The sequence below is a fragment of the Xenopus laevis genome, chromosome 4S (assembly GCF_017654675.1).
Source record: "Xenopus laevis strain J_2021 chromosome 4S, Xenopus_laevis_v10.1, whole genome shotgun sequence".
Classification (NCBI taxonomy): Eukaryota; Metazoa; Chordata; class Amphibia; order Anura; family Pipidae; genus Xenopus; species Xenopus laevis.
In genome coordinates, this window is record NC_054378.1 from 86,809,687 (window position 1) to 86,833,925 (window position 24,239).

Below are 24,239 nucleotides of genomic sequence, written 5' to 3' on the forward strand. Positions count from 1 at the left end.
ATAGGCATTCTGGGAAATGTAGTTCCCGAGCTGTGCCAATGCCTGCTCGACAGTCTCCTACTCTACTCCCTGATTGGCCAGCGCAAGACAGCCTATGCTGACCCGGAAGTGGTATCTGGTCATGCTGGTTTCAAGCTTCATTCTACATAACGCTGACCATGGCAGCTGCAGCCGGCAGGAGTATAGTCTTTGTAACCGGGAACGCTAAAAAGCTGGAAGAGGTAGCGGCTGAGTTTCTTTAGCGATCAGTGGGGAAGCTATTGATTTTAATGGGGATTTTGCTGAATGTAAATATTCTCCGCCTGTGTCGCCTTCCCGTGTAGTAAAACATAGTGGTTGCGTTTGCGATACTATGAACATTAACTTACAGTCCTAATAGTTTAGTTCGCTTATAACGATGTTATGTTAGGGTGTGTTTGCTCTTAATTGGTAATGGTTACCAAAACGAATCTCTTCTCATAACATGGCTACTTATCTCTGGCAAAAAGAATGTTGCTATGACGAGTGCACTTTAATTAGCAGCTAAGAAGAGGAATAGAAATCAGAATAGAAGATGAACGGTAGAGGAACTTGATAGAACTCATAAAGCAGAGGCGTCACAATCATTCTGGTTGCAGTATAGCCTGAGCCAATCACAGACAAGTGAGGTACCCCTCCCACCTCCACCACACAATTTAGCCTTTAATGGGGAGGTTCACCTTTAAAGGACCAGTAACATCAAAACTTTTTTTAAAAAAAATTCGTTAGTATACATCGAAAAACACCCAGACAAATTAAACTTTAAGATTGCATATTAAGAAATAACTTACCGAAACTCCACTTCTGCTCCTGTTTAGAAAAGGCGACATGGCGACGATCCATACTGCACCCATCTCTCATATTCTACTGACAGCATGTGAAGCTGCTGCATCAGGGAGCTCTATATTGTACAGATCACCCCGGCTTTTAAGTGCACTGGAATCTGGCCTTACAGCGCAGCACAGTGGCCCCTACCCCACATCCCGTGGCCTGGGCCCAACAGAGTGTCAGAAGTGCGACTCCTAGATAAGCACGGAGAACCGAGCCAGCACTTAGATCCTTCAGCTGCTGCTATCAGAAGCAACCCTGCTGCAGGGACTGTATAGAGCACGCTGATGAGCCAGCAATCTCTGTACTCTGTAGCAGGGTAGTTACACAGAAGTCTGCTATAGATACAGCCACATTGCTCCGCCGATCCAAAAATCTTCTGCAACAGTCCATGATCATGGGATCTCTCCAAAGGGGCACAGTCTATCTCAGCCACAACTTCTCCAAAGCCACGTCCTCAGGCAGCCTCCCCAGCACTGCGATTCCTCGTAGCCTCCACAAAATGCACAGCCCAAGCATCCGTCTCTGTGAAGCTCTGCTTGCCGGTCAGGGATAGTAGGTTGAAGCCTTCCGTCTTCAATTATGACAGCCTGTTGGGGCCTGGCCACGGGATTTGTGGTAGGGGCCACTGTGCCGCGCTGTGAGGCCAGATTCCAGTTCACTTGAAGGCCGGGGGGATCTGTACAATATATCGCTCCCTGATGCAGCAGCTTCACATGCTGTCGGTAGAATATGAGAGATAGCCAGGGAGAAGAAATAGAGCGCTGCAGAATGGATCGTCGCCCTGTCGCCTTTTCTGAACAGGAGCGGAAGTGGTGTTTCGGTAAGTTATTTCTCAATAAAGGCTTTGCAATTTTAAAGTTATATTTGTCTTAGTGTTTTTTTTACAATGTATATTGTATTGTTTACATTTTTTTGATGTTACTGATCCTTTAAGTTAACTTTTAATATGTTCTAGAATGCCTAGTTCTAAGCAACTTTTCAATTAGCCTTCATTTTTAATTCATTATAGTTCTGGAAATTTTTACTTACGTTTGACTCTTTCTAGCTTTCAAATGGGGGTCAACAACACCATCTAAAAACAAATGCTGCTATTATTCTTGCTACTTTTTATTCAAGCCATCTCCTATTCATGTTCCAGTCTCTTATTCCAATCAATGCCTGGTGGCTATGGTAACTTGGAAATTGGTAATTAGGGTAGCAACCAGATTGCTGAAATTGCAAACTGGAGAGCTGCTGAATAAAAAAAAAACTAAACGCAAAACACTAATCATAATTAAAACAAAAAATGTCTCCGAATGTCGCAATCTACATCATGGTATAAGTTAATTTAAAGGCGAACAACCCCTTTAAGTGGCAGTGGGATTTTTTTGTCCAGCTACAAAGGCACCCAAGACTTATTTTCTTTTTGGAGGGATTTCCCAAGTTTCTGTAATGCTAACTGGTTCAGTACATTGCAAAATCCCTTTTTTCATCCCAACCCCTATTATCAGTCCTAGCCCTCATGTGTGGTACGCCTCTCTGTAAAGCAACTAACCACATTTAGGGCAGAGACACACTGTCAGATTCGGGGAGATTAGTCGCCCGGCGACAAATCTCCTCTCCTTCAGGGTGACTAATCTCCACGAACTGCCTTCCTGCCACACTCAGAGCGTTTCGTTTTCCAAAGTCACCTCACAAGGAAACGTCGGGCGACTTCGGAAAATGAAGCGCTCTGAGTGCCATCCCGCTGACAATTTACATTCTAGCCTGCGGGAAGGCAGTTCGGTGGGATTAGTCGCCGAATCTGACAGTGTCTCTGCCCTTAGGGCTCAACTACAGGAAATATTTTGTAGGGTGGTGTTGGATTGACAAAATGCATCCTACAAGTTAGACGTTGTTGCATGGGTCAAAAATGAATGGGACAAATAGAAAAATCTATAGTGTAAACTACAAAGAAGTGTGTCCATTTGACACTACATGCCTGTCAGAAAGCAATGCTGCATGCGGTGTTTGCACCCAACAAGATAAAATTTTAAGATGATTTCTTTTCTCTCATTGAAATACATCTACTTCTGTTGGATTTAGATGCATGAACAAAACACACAGTCTGACTTTATCTGATCTGACTTAAATTACAGCAGTGGGGATCAAATTTGAAGCGTCCCTTTAAATTTAGTGCTATTGCATGACGATGAGACAAGACCAATAAAGTTTGACCCATAAAATCTAATCACAATCTCCCATAGTATAGCCCTTAAATGAAATGCTTTAGAAAAATATGCTCATTTAAATATATTAATATAATATGCAAGAGCCCTGAATGTCTTCTAAATTATATCCTTGCTGATGTCATCTGTTATAATCCACGCTTAGTGACATCATTTCTGTCACGACTCCCTGAACCTTGTGTATTATAATACAAGTATCCCCTGTTAAAAATGAGTATTTTAGAAGTCACCTCAAAATTCTATGACCTGTAGAAAAAAACCTCATGCTGTTATATGATCATGGAGCTATAATAGCCTGAATTTTTTTATTCACTACATGTTTTCTTTCAGTGTCGTATAACCAGGTGTTTATGGCAGTAAAATATTAGGTTTGACCATGATTCAATAACTTTTCTAAAGGTAGATAGAGTGGTAATGTCTGGGTATTCTGGTTTAAAAATGTCAGTGGTCCAGCCTGGCTTATGAAGGGGGGGGGGGTGTGTGTGTGAATTATAGCGGTCCTGTTCTCTCTCTGCTTGATACATGCATACTTTTACTGTATTTTACTTTTTTTCAGCTTATTTCAAGAGTCACTGCATAAATTTTTTTTTTAAAAAAAGCGCATGGTGCCTTAAAAATTGTCATAACCCACTAGTGATGTAACAAGCGGAGGCTGGGCCCCCGCAAAAAATGGGGTAAGGGCATTTTCAAGCTATAGAGGAATCATACCCCGTGATCTGGGCCCCTCTTTTCCCTGTATCACAGGGTCTGTTTCCTCTATAGTTACACCACTGTAACCACCCTTTATCTATTTACATACGGGTCTCAAGCTTTCCAAAGCTGATACAGATAACATCTGCTCCACAGTGTAGAGGACTCGTATGAGCCTAGTGATTTCATGTACATTGTCATGTGTGAGCATAGCCTTATAAACCACAAAAAGCAATCACAGTTTTTCTTTTCAATACTGAAGAGTTCATACAATAAATTATTTAAGCAGTATCCCCCCAGGCCAGTTTAGTACAGATGTTGGCCTCCGCCAGGGCTTATTTTGTTTCCTGTTCCTGCATCTCTCCAGCTCTCAGATCATCATTCTGTATATCACATGGTGTGCCAAGGCCTAATATATTCTCAGTAGTTTCATAACTATAGGAAGCCTTGGTATGTGAACTCAAAGTAAGTGAGCGCAGCTGCAAGTAATCTCCGGAAAAAATGCAACCACTGGAGATTTACAATGCTTTGTTTTTCACTGCTTTTCTGTCATATTTGCTTCTTATTTTACATTTTATTTTACATGTATATATAAATATCTGATCCCACATAGGATCTATAAAAAACAGATGCCTAGAAAGTTGTCTCATTGGCACCAATAAATCACTTTTACAGTTAGTGAACCACACTTTTTATTTTCTAAAAAGCATATATCACCCTCAAAAATGCTACCGCCACTGGAGCTGTGGACTGACACACACTGCTCTCCATGTGGGGCAAACACTACTGACCACCATGTGACCGGGCAGGCTGAGCAACTGTCAGCTGTGCAACATTCAACTCATTTTACAGGAAACACAGACTTTGTTTATGTTGCCATTATTGCCCAAAGGACCATCATTTCTTAGAATGTCCTGCTTGAACACTCTCCCTTCTGTTCACAATGAGAGACCATGGCAAGCCAAGACTTGTGATCCTTGTTGTGACAGTTTAGCGTCACTGCAGGTTACTTCCCAGTTGATGCAAATCAAATATTGCTTGCTAATGTTGGAGATCCTGAACATTATGATAGGCGCAGACTTTGGTTGCCAAGGGGTGGTTCATCTTAAAGTTAACGTTTAATATGTTCTAGAATGACCAATGGTAAGCAACTTTTCAATTCGTCTTCATTATTTATTTTTCAAAGTTTTTCAATTATTTGACTTCTTCTGACTCTTTCCAGTTTGCTCAGTAAGGCGACAAATGTATTGTTATTGCTACTTTGTATTACGCATCTTCATAATTTAGGCCCTCTCCTATTCATATTCCAGTCTCCTATTCAAACCAGTGCATGGTTGATAGGGTAAATTGGACCCTATCAACCAGATTGCTGAAATTGTAAACTGGAGAGCTACTGAATATAAGCTAAATAACTAAAAAAACACAAATAATAAAAAACAATTGCAAATTGTCTCAGAAAATCACTCTACATCATACTAAAAGTTAACTCAAAGGTGAACAACCCCTGTAAATTCTGTATGGAGAAATATTTTATTTTGAAACCCACAGTTTAGTCTTTGTTCAGTTTTTGAAACCACAACTAAACTCACATTCTCTAAAACCACGAATGGCATAGAATGTATTAAAAGATCAGAATATAAAAAGTAAGAACATGCAAAAGTGCTGAACAATGTGCCAAAGAATACGAATACCTCAAAAATAGTTTTTTCACAATTATTAGCAGAAAAGGGTTTGATTATTAACTAATTAGATTTAATCACTTAATTAAAAAGCGGTCCAATAAGATCAGCATGGCTCCCATTGACTTTTATAGCACCTCAACGACTTTTAGTTGAGTTTTTGTATTGGATATCTTAGTGGTTTTCACACTTAATAAATCTCGAATTTTTAGAGCTTTTCAGAAATATAGAAAAACTAAACAATTTTCAAAATTCGTCGGAAGATTAGAAATTCATTAGTAAATCAGCCCCTCTCTGTTTTGTAGAGTCAAAGTCCAATCGTGGGGGAGCTTCCAGTGAGTGCTGGTGATGTTTTTTACTTGAGACACATGAACCTGTTCAGTTTCTATTGGTCCTTGCTTGGGTCTCTTTGGACATGCTGCTAGTAAGAATGAGACTTTGTTTTCGCAAATAAAAGTAAATTACTTTACCATATAGTAGAAAAAGCAATTTTTGTTGGACAATCTCATAAAAGCATACTTAGATTCAGAACAAGAACAAAAAACGTAAGCAACTGCCTATCATTATTTAACATGCTACAAATTTCACTTTTTTTCTGCATTTCTGCATTTCTTACACAGGTTGTTCAGATTCTTGGAGACAAATTTCCATGCAAATTAGTAGCCAAGAAAATTGACCGTAAGTCCGTTTTTGTAATACATTGTGATAATTACACCATTAAAGCTTGGAATTTAAGCACAGATGTTATTGCTATGCAACTGCTAAATATTTTTTTATTAACCCTATCTAGTGCCAGAGTATCAAGGAGAACCAGATGAGATTTCCATTCAGAAATGTAGAGAGGCAGCAAAACAGGTAAACCTTTTTTTCCATTTTACTTTATTGGTGTGCTCACATCACATTCCTCATGGATTATCTCACTATGTCATCCTTATATATTTTATGGGTTACTGCTCTACCCTGTCCAATACATTATTCCTAATGGCACCCAACCATACAAGATTTATGAGGAGGGGTACAAATATAATTGTCCTATTTTCCCAGCTACACTATCTTGTCCCAAGGCAGAACTAAAACATAAAAAACACATACCCCTTCCATCATTGTTTTTAATTTTTAGTTATATAACATAATCCTCTAGCAATAAAATTAATAGAGCCTAGCAGGGGTTTCTTTGTATATCATTTGCCTTAATATTGTTATTATTCATGAATGTTGAATGCCATAAAATGCAAACATCTTCATTTATATGCTACATTCTATAATCAAATACTTATTGGATGTATTATAAAGGAGCTGGGGTCTTTTCTTAACACACAATTGGGCATTTGTTATGTTTTGGTATTTTACTTGAGTACAAAACTTTAGAATATAGTAATTTGTGGGTGGGTGCTGGTGCTGCATAGGCAGGCTGTGTGTGCTTTATTATGCTTATAAAGAACAAGAAACAGGTGACCCATAAAGTGAGCAGGATATATAGGGGATGTTTGGGCGCTGCCTGAGTTTAGGAATAATGTATAATAGAAAGCAGACGGCAACTACAGTACCAGCAACCTATAAACAAAAATGGTAATGTAAATACAAGTTACAATGTTTGTACAAGTATAGGATCCGTTATCCGGTAACACGTTATCCAGAAAGTTCTGAATTACCGAAAGGCCTATAGACTCTATTTTATCCAAATAATCCAAATTTTTAAAAATGATTTCCTTTTTCTCTGTAGCAATAAAACAGTAACTTGCACTTGATCCTAACTAAGATATAAATAATCCTTATTGGAAGCAAAACCATCTTATTGGGGTTATTTCATGTTTACATGATTTTCTATTATGAAAGATCCAAATTAAACAAGATCTGTTATTTCAGAAAGTCCCAGGTCCCGAGCATTTTGGATAACAGGTCCCATACCTGTACCATCAATAGCGATGGTGAATCTAACACGTTTGGCTTATCTGAAAATTCGTGAAACTATGAAAATTCGGAAAAATGGGCACCAAATTTTTTTTGACGCAAGACAAATATTTTTTTCACCCATTATAGTCTATAAGCAGCATTTTTGACCCAAAACTTGGCGAACGTCAACCATGTTGTTATATGTCCTTTATCTCATTAACATTTCAAATTCAGGTTTCGTGATTTCTGTATATTTGTATTTTTTTATGTATAGATTCAAGGCCCAGTTATTGTAGAGGATACTTGCTTGTGTTTTAATGCATTGGGAGGTCTTCCTGGACCCTATATGTAAGTACTCAACACTTATATTGTTTAAAATCAAAGTTAAGAAAAATGGTCTTCTCTTAGGCTAGTGTCAGAGAATCTGCTCCTCCATTCCTTGATGTGCCTGCACTTGGATACATTACCTAGGCCTGTGTGTAGGCAGACATAGAGGATTTTGGCTCTGAAATGCAAACTTTCCCGTTGTGGCACCAACATCAGCAGCGTCTGCCTGCACCAGGGCCAAGGCAATGCATTTAAATAGAAGAATTTTCAGAAACAGGGGAGAAGCGGATTTTCTGCCTGCTGTTTTCTACATGCAGAGAGTCGCAAGACCTGGCCTTATAGTCAAATAGATTTATACAGCTTAATAATAGTGTCATGTCTTCTGTTTTCTTGCAGAAAATGGTTTCTTGAGAAGATCAAGCCAGAAGGTAAAAAAGAAACAGTGAGGCAATTGACCTAAGGGAATATTTACCTAAGGCAGAGGTCTTCAGACATTGGGTCAGACCTGCCTTTTCAGTCAGTCATTTGGTTAGATTATTGCCCTATAATTACTGGGATGTCTCACATATTAAATAAGTATTCAGCATCAAAGCTTACTCTATTCTATTAGGCACTGCACTTGGCCTCCTTAAAGTGGTGGTTTGTTTTTAAGTTAACTTTTATTATGTTATGTAATGGCCAATTATAAGCAACTTTTCAACTGGCCCTCATTTTTTCTTTTTCTTTTTTTATAGTTTTTACATTATTTGTCTTCTTCTGCCTCTTTCCAGACTTCAAAGGTGGGGGAGGGGGGGTCAATAACCTCACCTAAAAACAACTGCTCTGTAAGGCTACTCATTTATTGTTATTGCTGTTTTTTATTAATTGCCTTTCTAGTCAGGCCTCTCATTTAAATTAGTGCATAGTTGCTAGGATAAATTTGGCCCTAGCAACCAGATTGCTGACTGGAGGTCTGCTGAATAAAAAATTAAATGACTAAAAAAACACCATAAAAAATCATATATTGTCTCAGAATATCACTATCATACTAAAAGTTAATTGAAAGGCAAAACAACCCCTTTAAGCCCTGCAGATTGCAGAAGCGTTTACACGATGTATGCCAAAGGCAAAGGTAAATAACATTGTGGGATATGCTTACTAACTTTGTGGTGGTTTTCCACTTAACTGCTAACTGTTTTTTCTCTACTAATCCTTAATTTCCTTTTGTAGCCATGTACCTTTTACAAAAATGTTTAGCTTTTACAGACAAACAGCTGGTAACCATACTGCATCACTCTAGGGATAGTCAGATTTCATAATGAAATCTCTTTACAGTCATGGAAGGGTTCACAAGCAAGGATCTCATGACTATCACCTGTATTGATGATTCCCAGCTGGGACTATTTGGACAATGTCAGGCAGGGAAAGTGTAATGGCCACAAGTCATCACATGTGCCCACTGCTCTTAGCTTACATTGTAGGCATTTGCAGATATAAGTTCTATATTGCTTGTCTAGTTGCCTATAACAACTAATTCTCTGTTCGTTTTAAAAGGTCTACCAGTACATGATCCAAAAACATTTTTCAAAGTTACATTGATTTGCTTAAAAATAGACTCTCTGTGAGATGCCCTTCTTGTAACTTAAGTTTCTGAATTACAGGTTTCTAGAATAGGGGAACCCATAATACTAGCAGAGACCTGAGTGGATGCTTTTGGCAACTGCATTTGTGCTATTTTCATCAATCATTCTTAGTTTGTATCCTTAATACCAGGGCAATCACTTAAATAAAGCTTCGGTTTTATCATCATAGATGTTATATTTATTATCCTCATCAAATTCCACAATTTGATTACATGTTGATTAAAAAAGAAAATTGGAAATATATTTTATTAGAAGTTAGTTTGAATTTCCTGGACCTGTTAAACGCCAGGTTTTATAATGGTTGGTAGTTGGTATAATTGTTTTGATTTTTCTGGTTTATCATTTAATTTTACTTGTGCATGAGATTATTCTATAAATCTGGCTTTTTATAGTGCTGATAATCTATATTCACAGGGCTGCACCGAATGTTAGAAGGATTTGAGGACAAGTCAGCCATTGCCCTATGCACGTTTGCTTATTGCAATGGAAATCCTGATGATACAGTTCTTCTATTTAGAGGCAAAACCTTGGTTTGTATTAAGTGTGCAAAGTATTCTGTGTACATACTGACCATAAAAAGAGTAAAAAAAAAATGGCAACACCTCTTGGTTGCTCTAGAGATAGAACATGCCCAATATCAAGAAAAAGGAATTTGTTTAAATATTTGGTTTTAATTATGTGGCAGTATGTAGTAGCCAGCTGTAATATAACTTTTTTGATGCCTCATAACATATACATCCATTATGACCCTTTTCACAATGCGTGTTTGAATAACATTAATGCTGGTACGTATGTTGTTTTCCTTAAACATTTACCAGTCAAATGAAGAAACTTTTGCTGTCCGGACTTTATACTTGTCTAATGACACTAAAGAATTGGCATTAGATTGTACAATTAATTTACTGATACAAATCTTGTAGCTGCCCGTCTGTATCTGGCATATGCAAAGATGATTAATATCTTGTCGCCTAATTATTTTATTCTTTAGGGACAAATTGTACTTCCCAGAGGCCCAAGGGACTTTGGATGGGATCCTTGTTTCCAGCCGGATGGGTTTCAACAAACGTAAGCATTTATATGCAGGTTATTATGACGTATCAGATCCTCATAGCCGCAATTGGAACTGTTTACTGAAATCAGAAGGCAGATTATTTGATGTCACTCTCATTACAGTTATGCTGAGCTCCCTAAAGAAGTGAAGAATACAATCTCCCACCGGTATCGTGCTTTAAAAGAAATGTCGGACTACTTCATCCAGAATGGCACGAAGGTTTGATGTTTCAACATCTAAAGGTACATTACCAAGTGCATTTTTCTTTCCCCTTAGGGCAGAGACACATGATCAGATTCGGTGAGGTTAGTCCCCCAGCGACAAATCTCCTCTACTTTGGGGCGCCTAATATCCCCGAACTGCCTCCCACTGGCTAGAATATAAATCACTGGCGGGATGGTAATCGGTGCACTTCGTTTTCCGAAGTCGCCCAAAGTTGCCTCACAAGAAAACTTCGGGCGACTTCGGAAAACGGAGCAATCCGAGTGCCATCCTGCCGGCGATTTAGATTCTAGCTGGCGGGAGGCAGTTCGGGGATATTAGTGGCCCCCCGAAAAAGAGGCGATTTATCTCCCCGAATATGAGCCTGTGTCTCTGCCATTAAACAACCAGAATATTTTTCATGATGGGTAAATGCTGCATTAATTCTTTCTGCTGATTTTATTATTATACGTGGCCTGAGCAGTACAAGGAACTTGAAGTTTTACAGAGATTTGCTGTGAAAATGCATTTCCAATACAGACTTCAGTATTAATGGTTAGACACATGGGGCAATATTTATGAAATGGTGAAATTTCCAACCATAAATACGCACAATTGAATTGAAAAATAGGGGAATTTTGCTTCCATGGCAATATTTTAACCAAAAGCTAGTTGTTTTGTTTTTGTTCTTCCTAGAGCCCCAGGTACATTTTCGAACAGTAGAGTATCTAGAGCGGAGACATTCTGCTTCCTAAGCCACTGCATCAGCCATAACAATTTACTATATTATAAAAAGTATCATCTTAAAATGTAACCCAATATATGATTTATTGTATATGATTTTTTTTTTAATGCTGATTTTTTTTTTTTTTTACAGGTTTTCTGTGAAGCATCCCTGTGTTTCTAAAAATGTTACACAAAAACTTGGATGTCTGTGGTACTCCTTCCCCAAAGAAAGGCTACATTTGAGAGTTTTCATGAAGTACATCACTACCTGTAAATGTTATGATGCTTATGTATAAACTTAATAAATTTTAATACTTTTACATAAAATTTTCACTGTTAAAAATTTTATTTTATTTTTGGGCTCTGGCTCAGACCATAGACATGTCTGGGAATGTCACCCATTTTGGGAAAAAAAAAAAAAAAAGAAACACTGTACTTATTTGCACTGTGGCTTGGTATTTTGGTAAATATACTGTAGCCCTTAATATGGAGTTACTGCAGTAAGCCAGTGAATTCAAAGGGGAATAGTAGAAGAAGTCCATGTACAAGGTACCTTACAATGCCCTAGATTTGCCATATATATATATATATATATATATATATATATATATATATATATATATATATATATTGCTGTCAGTGTACACTCTTCTCATTAGGATACTGTATCAATTTATTTGGCTTAATGACATTGTGTCAGTCTTGGAGGAAGGATAGCTAGAAGGTTGGAAGAGATTTTATACTAGACATGGGGAGGTCAGAGCAGTGAAACTTACTGCGGAAGATAAGGACCTTGCTCCAGTAGGGGAAAGTGGGAGGTCAATGAGGTTATCTCATATAATATGGAAGGCTGAAAGTCATGTACAAGCTAGCAGTAGTATTAAATGTATAGTTGTGTTCAGAATAATAGCAGTAACTGATCAATGACAGTTTTTGGTAGAAAGTATGTTTCTACATGGCAAATAATTTACCTATAGGTGTAGCAGAGTAATCGAAAACCAACAGTTATGCCATGCATGCTGCTGATTCTGTGTAATTAAATCATTAATTCAAAATAATAGCTTGTTCCAAATAATAGCAGTGTGGCGTTCAATTAGTGAGGTCATTCATTCTGTGAAAAAACATGTGTCAATTACGGCCCTTATTTAAAGGAGAAGGAAAGCTACGGAGGCATTTTATTGCCAATAGATTAGCTGCAATAGTGCAAGCTAGAATGCTATATTTGTTCTGTAGAATGTTTTACCATACCTGAGTAAAAAGCTCTAGAAACTCTCTGTTTGGTTAGGATAGGAGCTGCAGTATTAACATGGTGTGACATCACTTCCTGCCTGAGTCTCTCCCTGCTCTGGGCTCAGATTACAGCAGAGAAGGGAGGGGGTGGGGGAAGAGGAGCAAACTGAGCATGCTCTTGCCCAGGGCAATGAGGTTTAAGCTGAAAACAGGAAGTCAGATACAGAAGCCCATGAGTACACAATAGAAGGATAGAAATGCTGTGTTTCTTTTGACAGGGGACTCAGAGCAGCACTACTTTGGGGGTTTACTGGTATATTTAGATGGACCTTTCTGATAAGGCTTACTTAGTTTTAACCTTTCCTTCTCCTTTAAAGGGATCCTGTCATCAGAAAACATGTTTTTTTCAAAACGCATCAGTTAATAGTGGTGCTCCAGCAGAATTCTGCACTGAAATCTATTTCTCAAAAGAGCAGCCAGATTTTTTTTATATTCAATTTTGAAATCTGACATGGAGCTAGACATTTTGTCAATTTCCCAGCTGCCCCCAGTCATTTGACTTGTGCCTGCACTTTAGGAGAAAAAAGCTTTCTGGCAGGCTGCTGTTTTTCCTTCTCAATGTAACTGAATGTGTCTCGGTGGGACATGGGTTTTTACTCTTGAGAGTTGTTCTTAGATCTACCAGACAGCTGTTATCTTGTGTTAGGGAGCTGTTATCTGGTTACCTTCCCATTGTTCTTTTGTTTGGCTGCTGGGGGGAAAAAGGGAGGGCGGTGATATCACTCCAACTTGCAGTACAGCAGTAAAGAGTGATTGAAGTTTATCAGAGCACAAGTCACATGACTTGGGGCAGCTGGGAAATGGACAATATGTCTAGCCCCATATCAGATTTCAAAATTTAAGATAAAAAAATCTGTTTGCTCTTTTGAGAAATGGGTTTCAGTGCAGAATTCTGCTGGAGCAGCACTATTAACTGATTAATTTTGAAAAAAACATTTTTTCCCATGACGGTATCCCTTTAAGAAAGGAAGGCAGCAAAGATATTGCATGCTGGTTATAGTGCATTTCTTTCTGAAAGTCTGAAGCTAAGCTATCGTTAAGAAGCCCCCGCAAAGTCCCATTGTTGGAAAAAAAAAAGAAGTGCAGAAGAGGTTACAATTTGCCAAAGAACACAGTGGGGCTCATTTATAAACTTCGCCCAGGGCAGAATGATTTGCACTGTGAATTTATTTGCCCTGCACATGGTTATATTTATATACCTGTCTCATTTGTGAGCCATTTGCGAAAATGTATGCGCAATTAGAATTAGCAAAAAAAAACATTAGATGGGCACAGCAGTGCAAATTTTTAGCGTTCAGGAAATAAATGGGAGTTTCAACAAGACAATGACCCCAAACACACCAGTAAATGAGCAACATCTTGGTTCCAGACCAACAAGATTGATTTTATGGAGTGACCAGCCCAATCCCCAGACCTAAATCTAATAGAAAACTTGTGGGGTGACATCAAAAATGCTGTTTCTGAGGCAAAACCAAGAAATGCAGCAGAATTGTGGAATGTAACAGGTGCCAGAAGTTGGTGGACTCCATGTAACACAGATGTGCAGCAGTTCTCATGATACAATTAAATATTAGTTCAGTGATTCAAAGGAAAGCAAAATCTTGAAACATTTTTCAGGTTATACATTGAATTTTTGAGTTTGTAAAGAAGAATGCAGAACACTGCTATTTTTTGAACAGCCTAATATTCCCTTTTCTTCACTTTCTGTAAAGGAATATCACAAATTTGATGCATTTTTCATGTTCTGATTCAGAATAGAATGTGCAGTGTTCCCCTTGCTTTTGCTTGTATGGAAATAAAATATTTTATAAGGATTTTGAGCTTTATTCAATTTTTTTTTTTTTTTAAACACTGCTATTATCCTGAACACAACTGCATGTTCACTAATGCAGGTAGCTTGGCTGGTAAAATAGGCAAGCTTGAGATAATGTCACTGGATGCTATACAGTGTTTTGAGGGAAGAGTATAAATAGAAAATTAATGGCGCATCTCCATGTTAGGAATAATTTCTAACCAATTATTAAATAAATAGTTGGAATTTAGTGATGAAGGGATGAACTTTTCATAGACCAAAAGGCAACAGGAACGTTTATTGTAGGAGTATGCTACAGACCACATAATGAAGCAAATATTAAGGCTGAAAGTTTGACAAGTCTAAAGAAAGCCAAGATATTGACTGTCATTGCATCCAATAGGAGCAGATTTTGAAATCTGCCAAGAACCAACTTTTATGGCTTAGCCAAAACTAAAGGGAAGCATTTAAAAACTACATGTTAAGAGTCAACAGGCAGGTGTCCATAGTTCCCCATTATAGAATACAATACTTTATAATAATTATTGTATACAGGTATGGGATCCGTTATCCGGTAACCAGTTATCCGGAATTACAGAAAGGCCGTCTCACATACACTCCATTTTATCCACATTTTTTTAATGGTTTCTTTCACTGTGATAATAAAACAGTACCCTGTATTTAATCCCAACTAAGATATAATTAATCCTTATTGAATGATTAAATGATTTTTGTAGTAGACTCAAGTAGATTCAAATTTGAATTTTCAAATAGTTTTTTGGTCAAAACTCACAATTTCGAGTTTAAAACCACCAACTCTTATTCTAATTCGAATGTGAGATTTAACACACCTCGACCCTGGAAACCACCTGCCGAGTTCATGTAGAATTCAATGGCAGAGGTTTGTAGAACCATTTGAAGATGTTAATAGCCTTCCTGACATTCAAGCTTTTTTTTGTTAGGAAAACTCTCCTATTCAATCGAATTTTATAAGTTAGAGTTTTTTCATAACCTCCCCTTTGAGTTGTGAGTACATTCGAGTTAAATAAATTCACGTAACTCTAAAATTCAACCTTTGATAAATAACCCCTTAAAGGAGACGTAAACCCTTGCTACTAAAATCCCCTACCCTACACCGAGCCTAGGTGGTACCTTTGCTAAATGCCCGTAACTCTTTACTCACCCCTCTGTGCAGATTCTGTCCAACAGAGTTTACGGGCGCCTTCTTCTTTTCGGTAATCTTCGGGAAGTGCCGTATCGGCACATGCGCAGTTGGAGCAATTTTCTGTTTCACAACTTCACATGTGCTGAAAGTCATGAAAATTGCTTCAGGGAAGGAAGATGACCCGAAGATTATGAATCGGCTGAAGATGGCGCCTGTGAAACCCGCTTGACAGAATCTACACCGAGGGCTAATTAAAGAGTTAGGGGCATTTATCAAAGGTACCACCTAGCCTGGGGGGGAGCAGGGAGGGGGGTCTATGTAGGGTAGGGGGTAGGGGATTTAAGTAGCAAGGGTTTGTTTCTCCTTTAAAATATGGATAGATCACTCCAGGTCCCAAGCATTCTGGATAACTGCTCCCATACCTGTACAAATTATGAAATGGCATTCTCGTCGGTTGAATTCAGCCAAACGGACTGCCCACTATATATATTATTTCTATAATGTTCCATTTGCTTTATAAATATTTAGAGTGTATTTTGAATTACTTCGAAGCTGAATATGAAAGATACTGGTTACTCAATCTAATAAAAGTGAACACGAAAATGTGATGAATGTGTTATGCAATAAGTAGTAGCAGAATAACAGTATGTCTTAAAAACATGGTCTTTCTGTAAATGTGTGAGTCATTTTCCAGGCAGAACAACAAGACCTTGGCAGCAATTGATTTCCTATGACTTTCTCCAATCTGTAGTCCAGTAACAATAAAATGCCAACATCTGCTGCAACAGAAACTTTAGTGCCACTGTTTTAAAAATATATCATGTATCACTAAATAACACCGCATGTTACTCAAAATGGGCAAAGCTCAGGCCTTTTACTCCTTTTTTGGGAGTTGTTGCAAAACAAAATGTTTAAGCAAGCAAACACAGGAGCTGCTAGACACGATATTTAGGTATACAGTGCCAAGTACAATGGCAGTGGATCTCAAAAATAGTACCTATTTTGAATAGTATGGTGTTCTCAAGTTTTGGCAATACAATTAAGAGAATTTAAACAAGGAGACAGGTGAAAGAGATATTTAAGTTTCAGAAATACATGGGAAAACCTGGCTTAAAGGAACGGTAACCCGAAAAAATGAAAGTGTCCTAAAGTAATGAAAATATAATGTACTGTTGTGCTGCACTGGTAAAACTGGTGTGTTTGCTTCAGAAACACAACTATAGTTTACATAAACAAGGAGACAAGGCATAGGATACACAGCAGAAAACATATAAGCTCTGTAGTATACAATGGGATTCTTCAGAACGTATCTGTTATCTACTATGTATACTGTGTTTAAATGGCTGCCCCCATGACTACACAGCAGCTTGTTTATAGAAACCATAGTTTTTTTTCTGAAGCAAAATCCGGTTTTGCCCATGCAGTGCACCAGTACATTATGTTGTCTTTTCTTTAAAACACTTTAATGTTTTGGTGTTTTTTTAAATAAAGAAAAGAAGGAAATGTGAAAGGAATAGAAAGGTGCTAGATGGAGATAATGTTAATTTATAAATGTATAATGTTACGTGGGGAATGTTGGCCACCAATGTCAGTCAGAGGCAGTAAGAACACCCCTGTCCATATATCCCTGACTCTAAGCATCCGGCAGAGCACTTTTCATTTAATTACATTAAGACTGACAGATGGACAGTAGCATGTTGCCCACCATGGACTGCTATTGTGCCCTTTGAGCCTTTTGCTTGAGATCTAAGTAATTAGAATCTGGAAAAATTGAAAATATAAAGAGGAATAGAGTAGAGTAAGTTATAATGGAGGAATGGAAAAAGAGGACACAGAACAAATGAATAGCTAGGATGGACAGAATGTGACATACAAGAAGTTGGATGAGGTGGAGGAAAATCTAGAGGACTTGCTGAGCAAGGGGGCCCTAATTAAATTCCAGCACACGTAGGCCAAGGAACCCCCTATCCCCCCAGGATGTGTCCCTACCATTCAATTAAAACACAGAGACATATTTTGGCAAAATTCTGTGAAGGTCACAGGCTTTATTTAATAGTTTAAACTTCAAGGACTAGGTGCACCCTGACCCCAGATGCTGCTCTTTTTCTCCAAACGTGGGCTCATTGCCCAAAAAATTGTATTCTCAAAAAACGTCGGCTCACTGCCCAAAGATTTGTCAACCATGGAGCAGGGATCATGGGGCTGAGCGCCCTCTGTGACTGCTTTTTAGCTCAACCCCCGGCTCCCTCATTGTGCATAAATGGAGCTAACCCGGTCTCTTGCATGCCTCAGACAAGACTAAAAGTCTGATGCACATTCGCGACTCAATAAAGGTAGGCCTGCACCATAACCAACTCGTACTCCTAGAACCGCACTGATGCACACTGGCTCAATACCACCTTGAACTTCCTTGAGCTGGAGCTGAACCAGGCAAGTACTGTTGACCACCACACATAATGGCAAAAACTCTAACGCTTTTCAGCCAATTAGTGCTACAAGAAAAATTCCTTCCTGACCCCATCCAGGCGATTGGTCGTAAAACACCCTGGAGCACCATTCTGCCGTCTCTTACACTCGTGCACGAGGGCAGTATTGCGGGCGGGTGATACAACCGCGTGGCCGGGCCTTTGGACCACGCAGCATAGTGGCCCCAGAAACTGGCCCTGGCTGTGAGCCATTTTGGGGAGTAGCTAGCAGGATTGAGGTGTGGTAACAGGGCTCATATCATGTTACAGTTCCATGGACAGTTGTACTCCTTGGTGTCTCCATCACCCAATACCACCCTCATTTTGTATTTTACTAACTTAAAGAGTGATTACTAGCAGTTGTTGGGATAAATCTCCTAAAACGCCTATGGGTAGATGGCAGCTGGTCTGTACAAGTTATACACGTAAACACAAAAGATGTATTTTGTACAAATAAACAACCTTGGTGGCATGGTAAGGGCTGCTGTTCACTCATCCCACAGGTTATAATTCTACTGATTAACATGTTATATATATTGATATCAATATTATATCAATTCATTAACTTGTCAATTATATATCTGGCAAACAGTTTTGATATTGGTAAATATGTTTTCTAAATATTGTCGTTCACATACCGGAGACCACTTGAGGTAAAAATAGATAAAATGTATTTGACATAAGCTCCGTGGATTCTGAACTCACAAAGAGTCAGAACCTAAACAAAGAAATCATAGAGTTTTTATAAACTTGGGAACCTATCACATAAGAGCTTACTGGCATAAAAGGACATAAAAGTTACCATTGTGACAGCACAGCGATATCGCTTCACAGCACAGAAAAACAAAGAACTGCTCAAATGACAACCGATGAGATGGTTCTTCCTCAAGGTCAAGGTGATATGACCAAGCTTACTGGAGAACAGAATCCATCCAAATCAGGGAGGGCTCCCAGTGCACTCTGCATACGCAGAATTTTATTCTTTCTCAATATAAACGTCAATTGGTTAGTCTTTCCAGTAGTATTTCTGGATTCAAAAACAACATTGTCTTTGGGTGTTAAATTACACACCTGTTTATGTATTAGTCAGAACTGACGGGACATTTTATATAGCCACATAAACTGCTGTGCAAAATAACCCAACTTTCTGAACTCAAAACTATTTGCCTTTTTGTAAAGGGATTTGATAATTCCTCTTGCCAGTTCAGTTAAAATTTTTATGAACATAGAGAAAAAAACTACTTTTTATTTGGTAAATACTGAATTCTATTAAATCTGGAGACACGCAATGTTTCGTTCTTAGTAAATGAACAGTTAGAGACTTTAGAACACAGATATCTATCCTGTAGCCCTGCATCTGCTACTCACTATTTCCAATACTTTGCAATTGCAGCCAGCCACCAGGTAATTTTTGGGTAAACTTCATTTAGTGAAAAATGCCCAGTATAGTGCATAAACTGGCTTGGTTATTTTAATTGTCTATATTGTTAAGTAGGGGATATGGCCAGGCACAATGCAAGTACCACAATGTACTAGTGCACTCAGAAGTGGTGGAACATGAGTCTGACATTCTTCCCCATCCCAAACTGCAGCACTGCAGACATCTACTACTGCCCTGATTGCATTGAGTTCAGAGTGCTCAGCTTGATGCTCTTGCACTAGGAGCATATGTAGTTGAAGCCAATCTGGACATATCCATTTGGTGCATTCCTATCAGGAGCTATCTGGTTTAGAGCTGAGGACCTGGAGTTTGCTGACTACTGTTCCCCACGAGAGGTATCGTGTGTGCTGTCTTGAACCTTGTGATAATCTATCACTCCCTCTGATGTCTCTCAGCTGCAAATGCATTAGGTGCATCTACAGGCAATGGCCTAATTAAGGGGCGATTTAATCCTAATTCTCCCTCTACTCAGGCCTCCTGAGAGCCTGTATTCAGAGTTCCAGTGAATCTTTTCCTACCCCATCCTGATATAACTCTGATTTCCTGGTTTGACCCTGTGCCTGTTATTCTGACTTTGTTTGCCTTACACCTGCACATGCCTGTTATGTGGACTTGCCTCAGCACTTTTTTTCAGCATTAAATCATACTGTAAACCGCACTTAGAACTCATACATATTAAAACTTTAAACCTGCAGGACGGAACGCAACTTAATGTAAAGGGTCCTGTACTTACACAGGCGCATGTAAGCACCGAAAGCAGGTTAAACGCAGCATGTTGCATTACACCTGCATTCGTCGCTTACTTGCCCCATGTGAGTAAGGCTTCTTCAGAAGAATTGATTGTGTTTCTTTTTGCACCCTCCCGTGCAGCTGAACTGACTGCAGGGAAATGCACAAAGAAACGTTCATATGTAGTCGCCAGCAACGGCTTCGCAGTCATTGCAACATTTCGCCAGGCGAAAATTCGCTCAGACAACGATAATTTACTAAAATGCGTAGTTGCTTCCAGGGCGCTGAACGCTGGTGAATTTTCGCTAGTGCTATGTCAGTAATCAAATCGAAGATGCACTAGCGTTCAATTATGCCTAATGCAACTTCGTTAGAGGTCTTCGCTCAGGCTAATTTGCATACGGCGGGAAATTATAATGTTGAATGGATGTATATGTTGCAGCAAATACATTACATTACACAAGTCCAGAGAACCGTCATAAAGAAAATTGAATTGTTATAATACCCTACACATGAGCCCACTATATAGTTAATGTTCCATATGTTAGATAATGTATGGGGGAACCCAGTTACCCAAAATTTTTAAAGGACTTTTGCAGGCTATCACTCTGAAAAAAAGAAAAGACGTCAGTGTTTTTTGGGACTAAAAATATGATGTTAGTAACAGAAGAATGAGAAAAATCTATGTACTTTAATGCACTTTACATGATCTGCATCTTAGTGAATTTGGGGAGTAACGTCCATTTGCCAGAGCGAAAATTCGCCTGCTGATTGAGTGCGAATGACCGCTAGCGTCTGTCTCTTTCGCTAGTGAAGTCTCGCCCGCCCCTGTTAGAAAATCACAAAGTGCCTGAAAGTGGTAACGCTGGCGAATCATCGCCAGCATTAGTCACTTCACCCTTTAGTCTCCTACTTTGTTAAGTCAATTTTTTTTAGAACTTATTCAGCACGTAGGCTCCTGTCATCTGATTTAGCAGTTAAGCCTGACAATCCCTAATGTTCATCAAGGAATCTGTGGATAATGCTGAAAAAAGAAGTACACACCTATGCTAAATTTAACCCACCAACACCTCCTTGTCTAAGGTCTAACGTTTCTACCCCTCCCGCTCAGATACATAGGACATATTTTGTGACCACCACTCCATACCAAAAAAGAGATATTAACTTTTAAATGCTCATTTTGCCTGCAAAACATCCCTATTCATTATATACCCCAGCCAGGGGGTGAAAAGATTCTTGCTTGAAATGTACCTTTGTTCACCAGCCAGAACCTAATAAATAGGGCTTTAAAATCCTAAAAGAAGAACAGTCAACCAAGACTCTCTTTATATGAAACACTATAAACAGATATACAGTAGGTTAGTAACAACCCCATTTACAATACTAGGTGCCTCTTTTCTTCCATTACCCAACAGGTTTTATACATGTGACTATACAGAAGAATAATTTATTATGGGTGAGTAACCTACACTTCCAGGTTTCTTACCATCACTTCTGGAGGCAGTTGAAGCTAGGAAACTCAATTCACTGGGGAGAATGGTTTGTTCATTTTCAGCTATTCCCAATTCAAGTTTACAAATAATATCATGATTTATTTTAATGGCAGCACAGACCTCTTGGGACGTTTAAGAGCAAAGCTTTCTGTCTTTTTGCTTTTAGCAAAGATATGATTAAAAGCATCTAATGTTTTTTTGTATAGCTGTTTAATGAATTTGTGATTTATAATAATAATATATATATATATATATATATATATATATATATATATATATATATATATATATATATATATATGACATAAATGGGTTATAATAAAATATAATGTAAAAAAATCTCATAACCTCAGTAACTCTGGCCCATGCCAGATAAAAAGCCTACCGACTACATTGCAACTTATTCTTGGCCTGGAGAATGTTGTGTTGGTTAACCAGACTGATTACTTTCACAGAGAATGTGTAAGCCCAATGGAATGGAGATTGGATAGTCTTTGCATTGGGATTTGCGAGGTATTTGCAAGGCAGGGCTGAGGTACCGTAATGCACCTCTCTGCTTCCAAACAGAACATTGGCTCCTGCAGATATTAAAGGGGATCTGTCACCCTAAGAAAAAATTCCAAATTATTTTCTATCATTTTAGTTGAGCAAAAGTAAACTTTACTTACACTATATTTATTATTTAAATTTTTTTCCTTCTGTTTTAGAATTATACAATCGACAAGCAGGCAGCAGCCATTTTGTGGACACTGTTATTAAAACAAATTGTATATCACCCCAAAATCTTGTGTATGCACCAGAATGGGTAACCTAACGACCATGCTCCGTGCCCTACACAATTATAGAGCCTGGGGAGGGAAGTGGAAATGTGAGGAGGGCACTGACATGTAGGAATTGCTAAATGGAAAGTGAAAGTAATTGACAGCTCAGATATTTAAACACATTGATCACAGGTATGGATGTTTTAATAAAAAAAAATAATTTGTGTTCCATGTTTCATTTGCAAAGGAATTTCATTATGCAGCTTTTTGTTTGTAAGTGACTGGTCCACTTTAAGAAAGTACTAGTACAAACTAAACACATACCACAAGCATATTTATAATCACTGAAGACACAGAGGTCCCTTTGCAAAGATTTAGAAACTACAAAAAGTATATTCTGTATACAATTAGAATGTGAAATTAGAAATGTGGCAAATTAAAAGGGCAATACAAATAGTTCAGAAGACAGCAATGTAGAAATCTTTTTTATTTATTTGATAATTTTTCACTTGTATTTATTTTTATGCTTGAAGCTAGGGGCTCTGGTACCAGTGAAAGCTGTTTGTGGCAACAGTTTTGGAAAGGCAGCTTTCAAACAGAAGAAGCAGACGTTTATTCTTTTTCAGGTATGTCAGTTAACTGGGGAGAATGTATTATTTCCTTTACTAGTCCAGTAGCCAGAACCAGGAATGCACAGCATAACAGACTTGGAACAGAAATGACACATGCTACATTGTTTCAAGAGTCAGAACCAACAAACAGAACGCGATAAACAAATACAATTACATTTACAAATAACTTTAAAATTATTAAAAAATGTTAATTAAGCTGTACTTGTAAGCAGCATCAGACTGGTCCAAAGGATACTGTGAAAAAACCCGGTGGGCTCCACTGACCCAGGCCAACTCCTCCTTCCAGGAAGTTAAAGGAAGCTGGCACGAAAATTTGTGCCAATGGTGGTAGGTGCCAGTGTCTGGTTTAACATTTTCAGGAGCTCGTGGCTGGGGTGGGGGACCCTCAGGGGTGCCAGTCCCAGTGGGCTCTGACACCCCAGTCTGACACTGCTAGAAAGTTGTCTAAAGTTACATTTTCCTTTTATTACCTATACAAAACAGTTTTTATACTTTTTCTAATTGCTCACAATGGTACAGTTTGCAAAGTTAACTTTAACTAGTTTGAATCTAATTTAATTAGATTACATAATAGTCACGTAAGTATCAATAGGGTGGTAATGCAGGAAGAATGAGCTCATAGTATTTTCATATTTTATGTGGCGTTTTTGTCTGATAAAGTCTTGTTCCCAATAGTTTAACATCTTGGTATACCTGGGCTCCTGGTATTGTTGTTTTGGGCGAGATTCCATACACCCGCTCCATAACAAAAGAAGGCGTTACTTCTGTATGTGTCTGTCAGAAGAATTCTTGTTTTATGTAAAAAAAATAATAGATTACCATATTAGATATGATCAATCAATCTTTGGATCGATATTTAGGCCTTTACAGCCCAGCCCAATTACAATTAACTCATGCATAAAAGTCTCCCATTAATGAGGGATGGAAGGTGAGTGTCCGATACTAGTTTAGCTGCAAAGGTGGGCAACTGTATAATCTGCACAAAAAAACATGGGCTAATGCTGGCTTGTATTGTGCATATTTTTCAGTGGAGGTTGCTGTAACATTACCAATGAGACCACTGTTTATTATAGTTAGAAGGAACTCCCACACAGAGCTTAAAGGCACATACTGTGTCAATAATTAAATATTTACCAGTGTGAAGGCAGAGCTTTGTTTGGCTACCAACCTTTGGCTGTGATAAGGACCTTTAGGACATACTGCTTCCTATTTTATAATATCCCCTT

At 38.4% G+C, this 24,239-nt stretch overlaps 1 protein-coding gene across 2 annotated transcripts; it reads left to right on the top strand.

Moving 5' to 3' along the window:
* Positions 1-134: 134 nt before the first annotated feature.
* Positions 135-11,572, top strand: itpa.S (inosine triphosphatase S homeolog). Of its 2 annotated transcripts, none has more exon segments than NM_001096470.1 (9): positions 135-221; positions 6,046-6,103; positions 6,216-6,280; positions 7,593-7,666; positions 8,042-8,073; positions 9,682-9,797; positions 10,256-10,332; positions 10,441-10,560; positions 11,397-11,572. In NM_001096470.1, coding segments are annotated over 8 exon segments (588 nt in total). In that variant the 5' UTR covers positions 135-158; the 3' UTR covers positions 10,544-10,560; positions 11,397-11,572.
* The last annotated feature ends 12,667 nt before the right edge of the window (positions 11,573-24,239 follow it).

What these genes read in the sequence shown, in the direction of transcription:
- itpa.S (XM_018259769.2), top strand. An exon ending in TGAGAAGATCAAGCCAGAAG is followed by an intron (nt 8,074 to 9,681) that starts GTAAAAAAGAAA and finishes CTATATTCACAG; the next exon opens with GGCTGCACCGAATGTTAGAA. An exon ending in CCGGATGGGTTTCAACAAAC is followed by an intron (nt 10,333 to 10,440) that starts GTAAGCATTTAT and finishes CTCTCATTACAG; the next exon opens with TTATGCTGAGCTCCCTAAAG.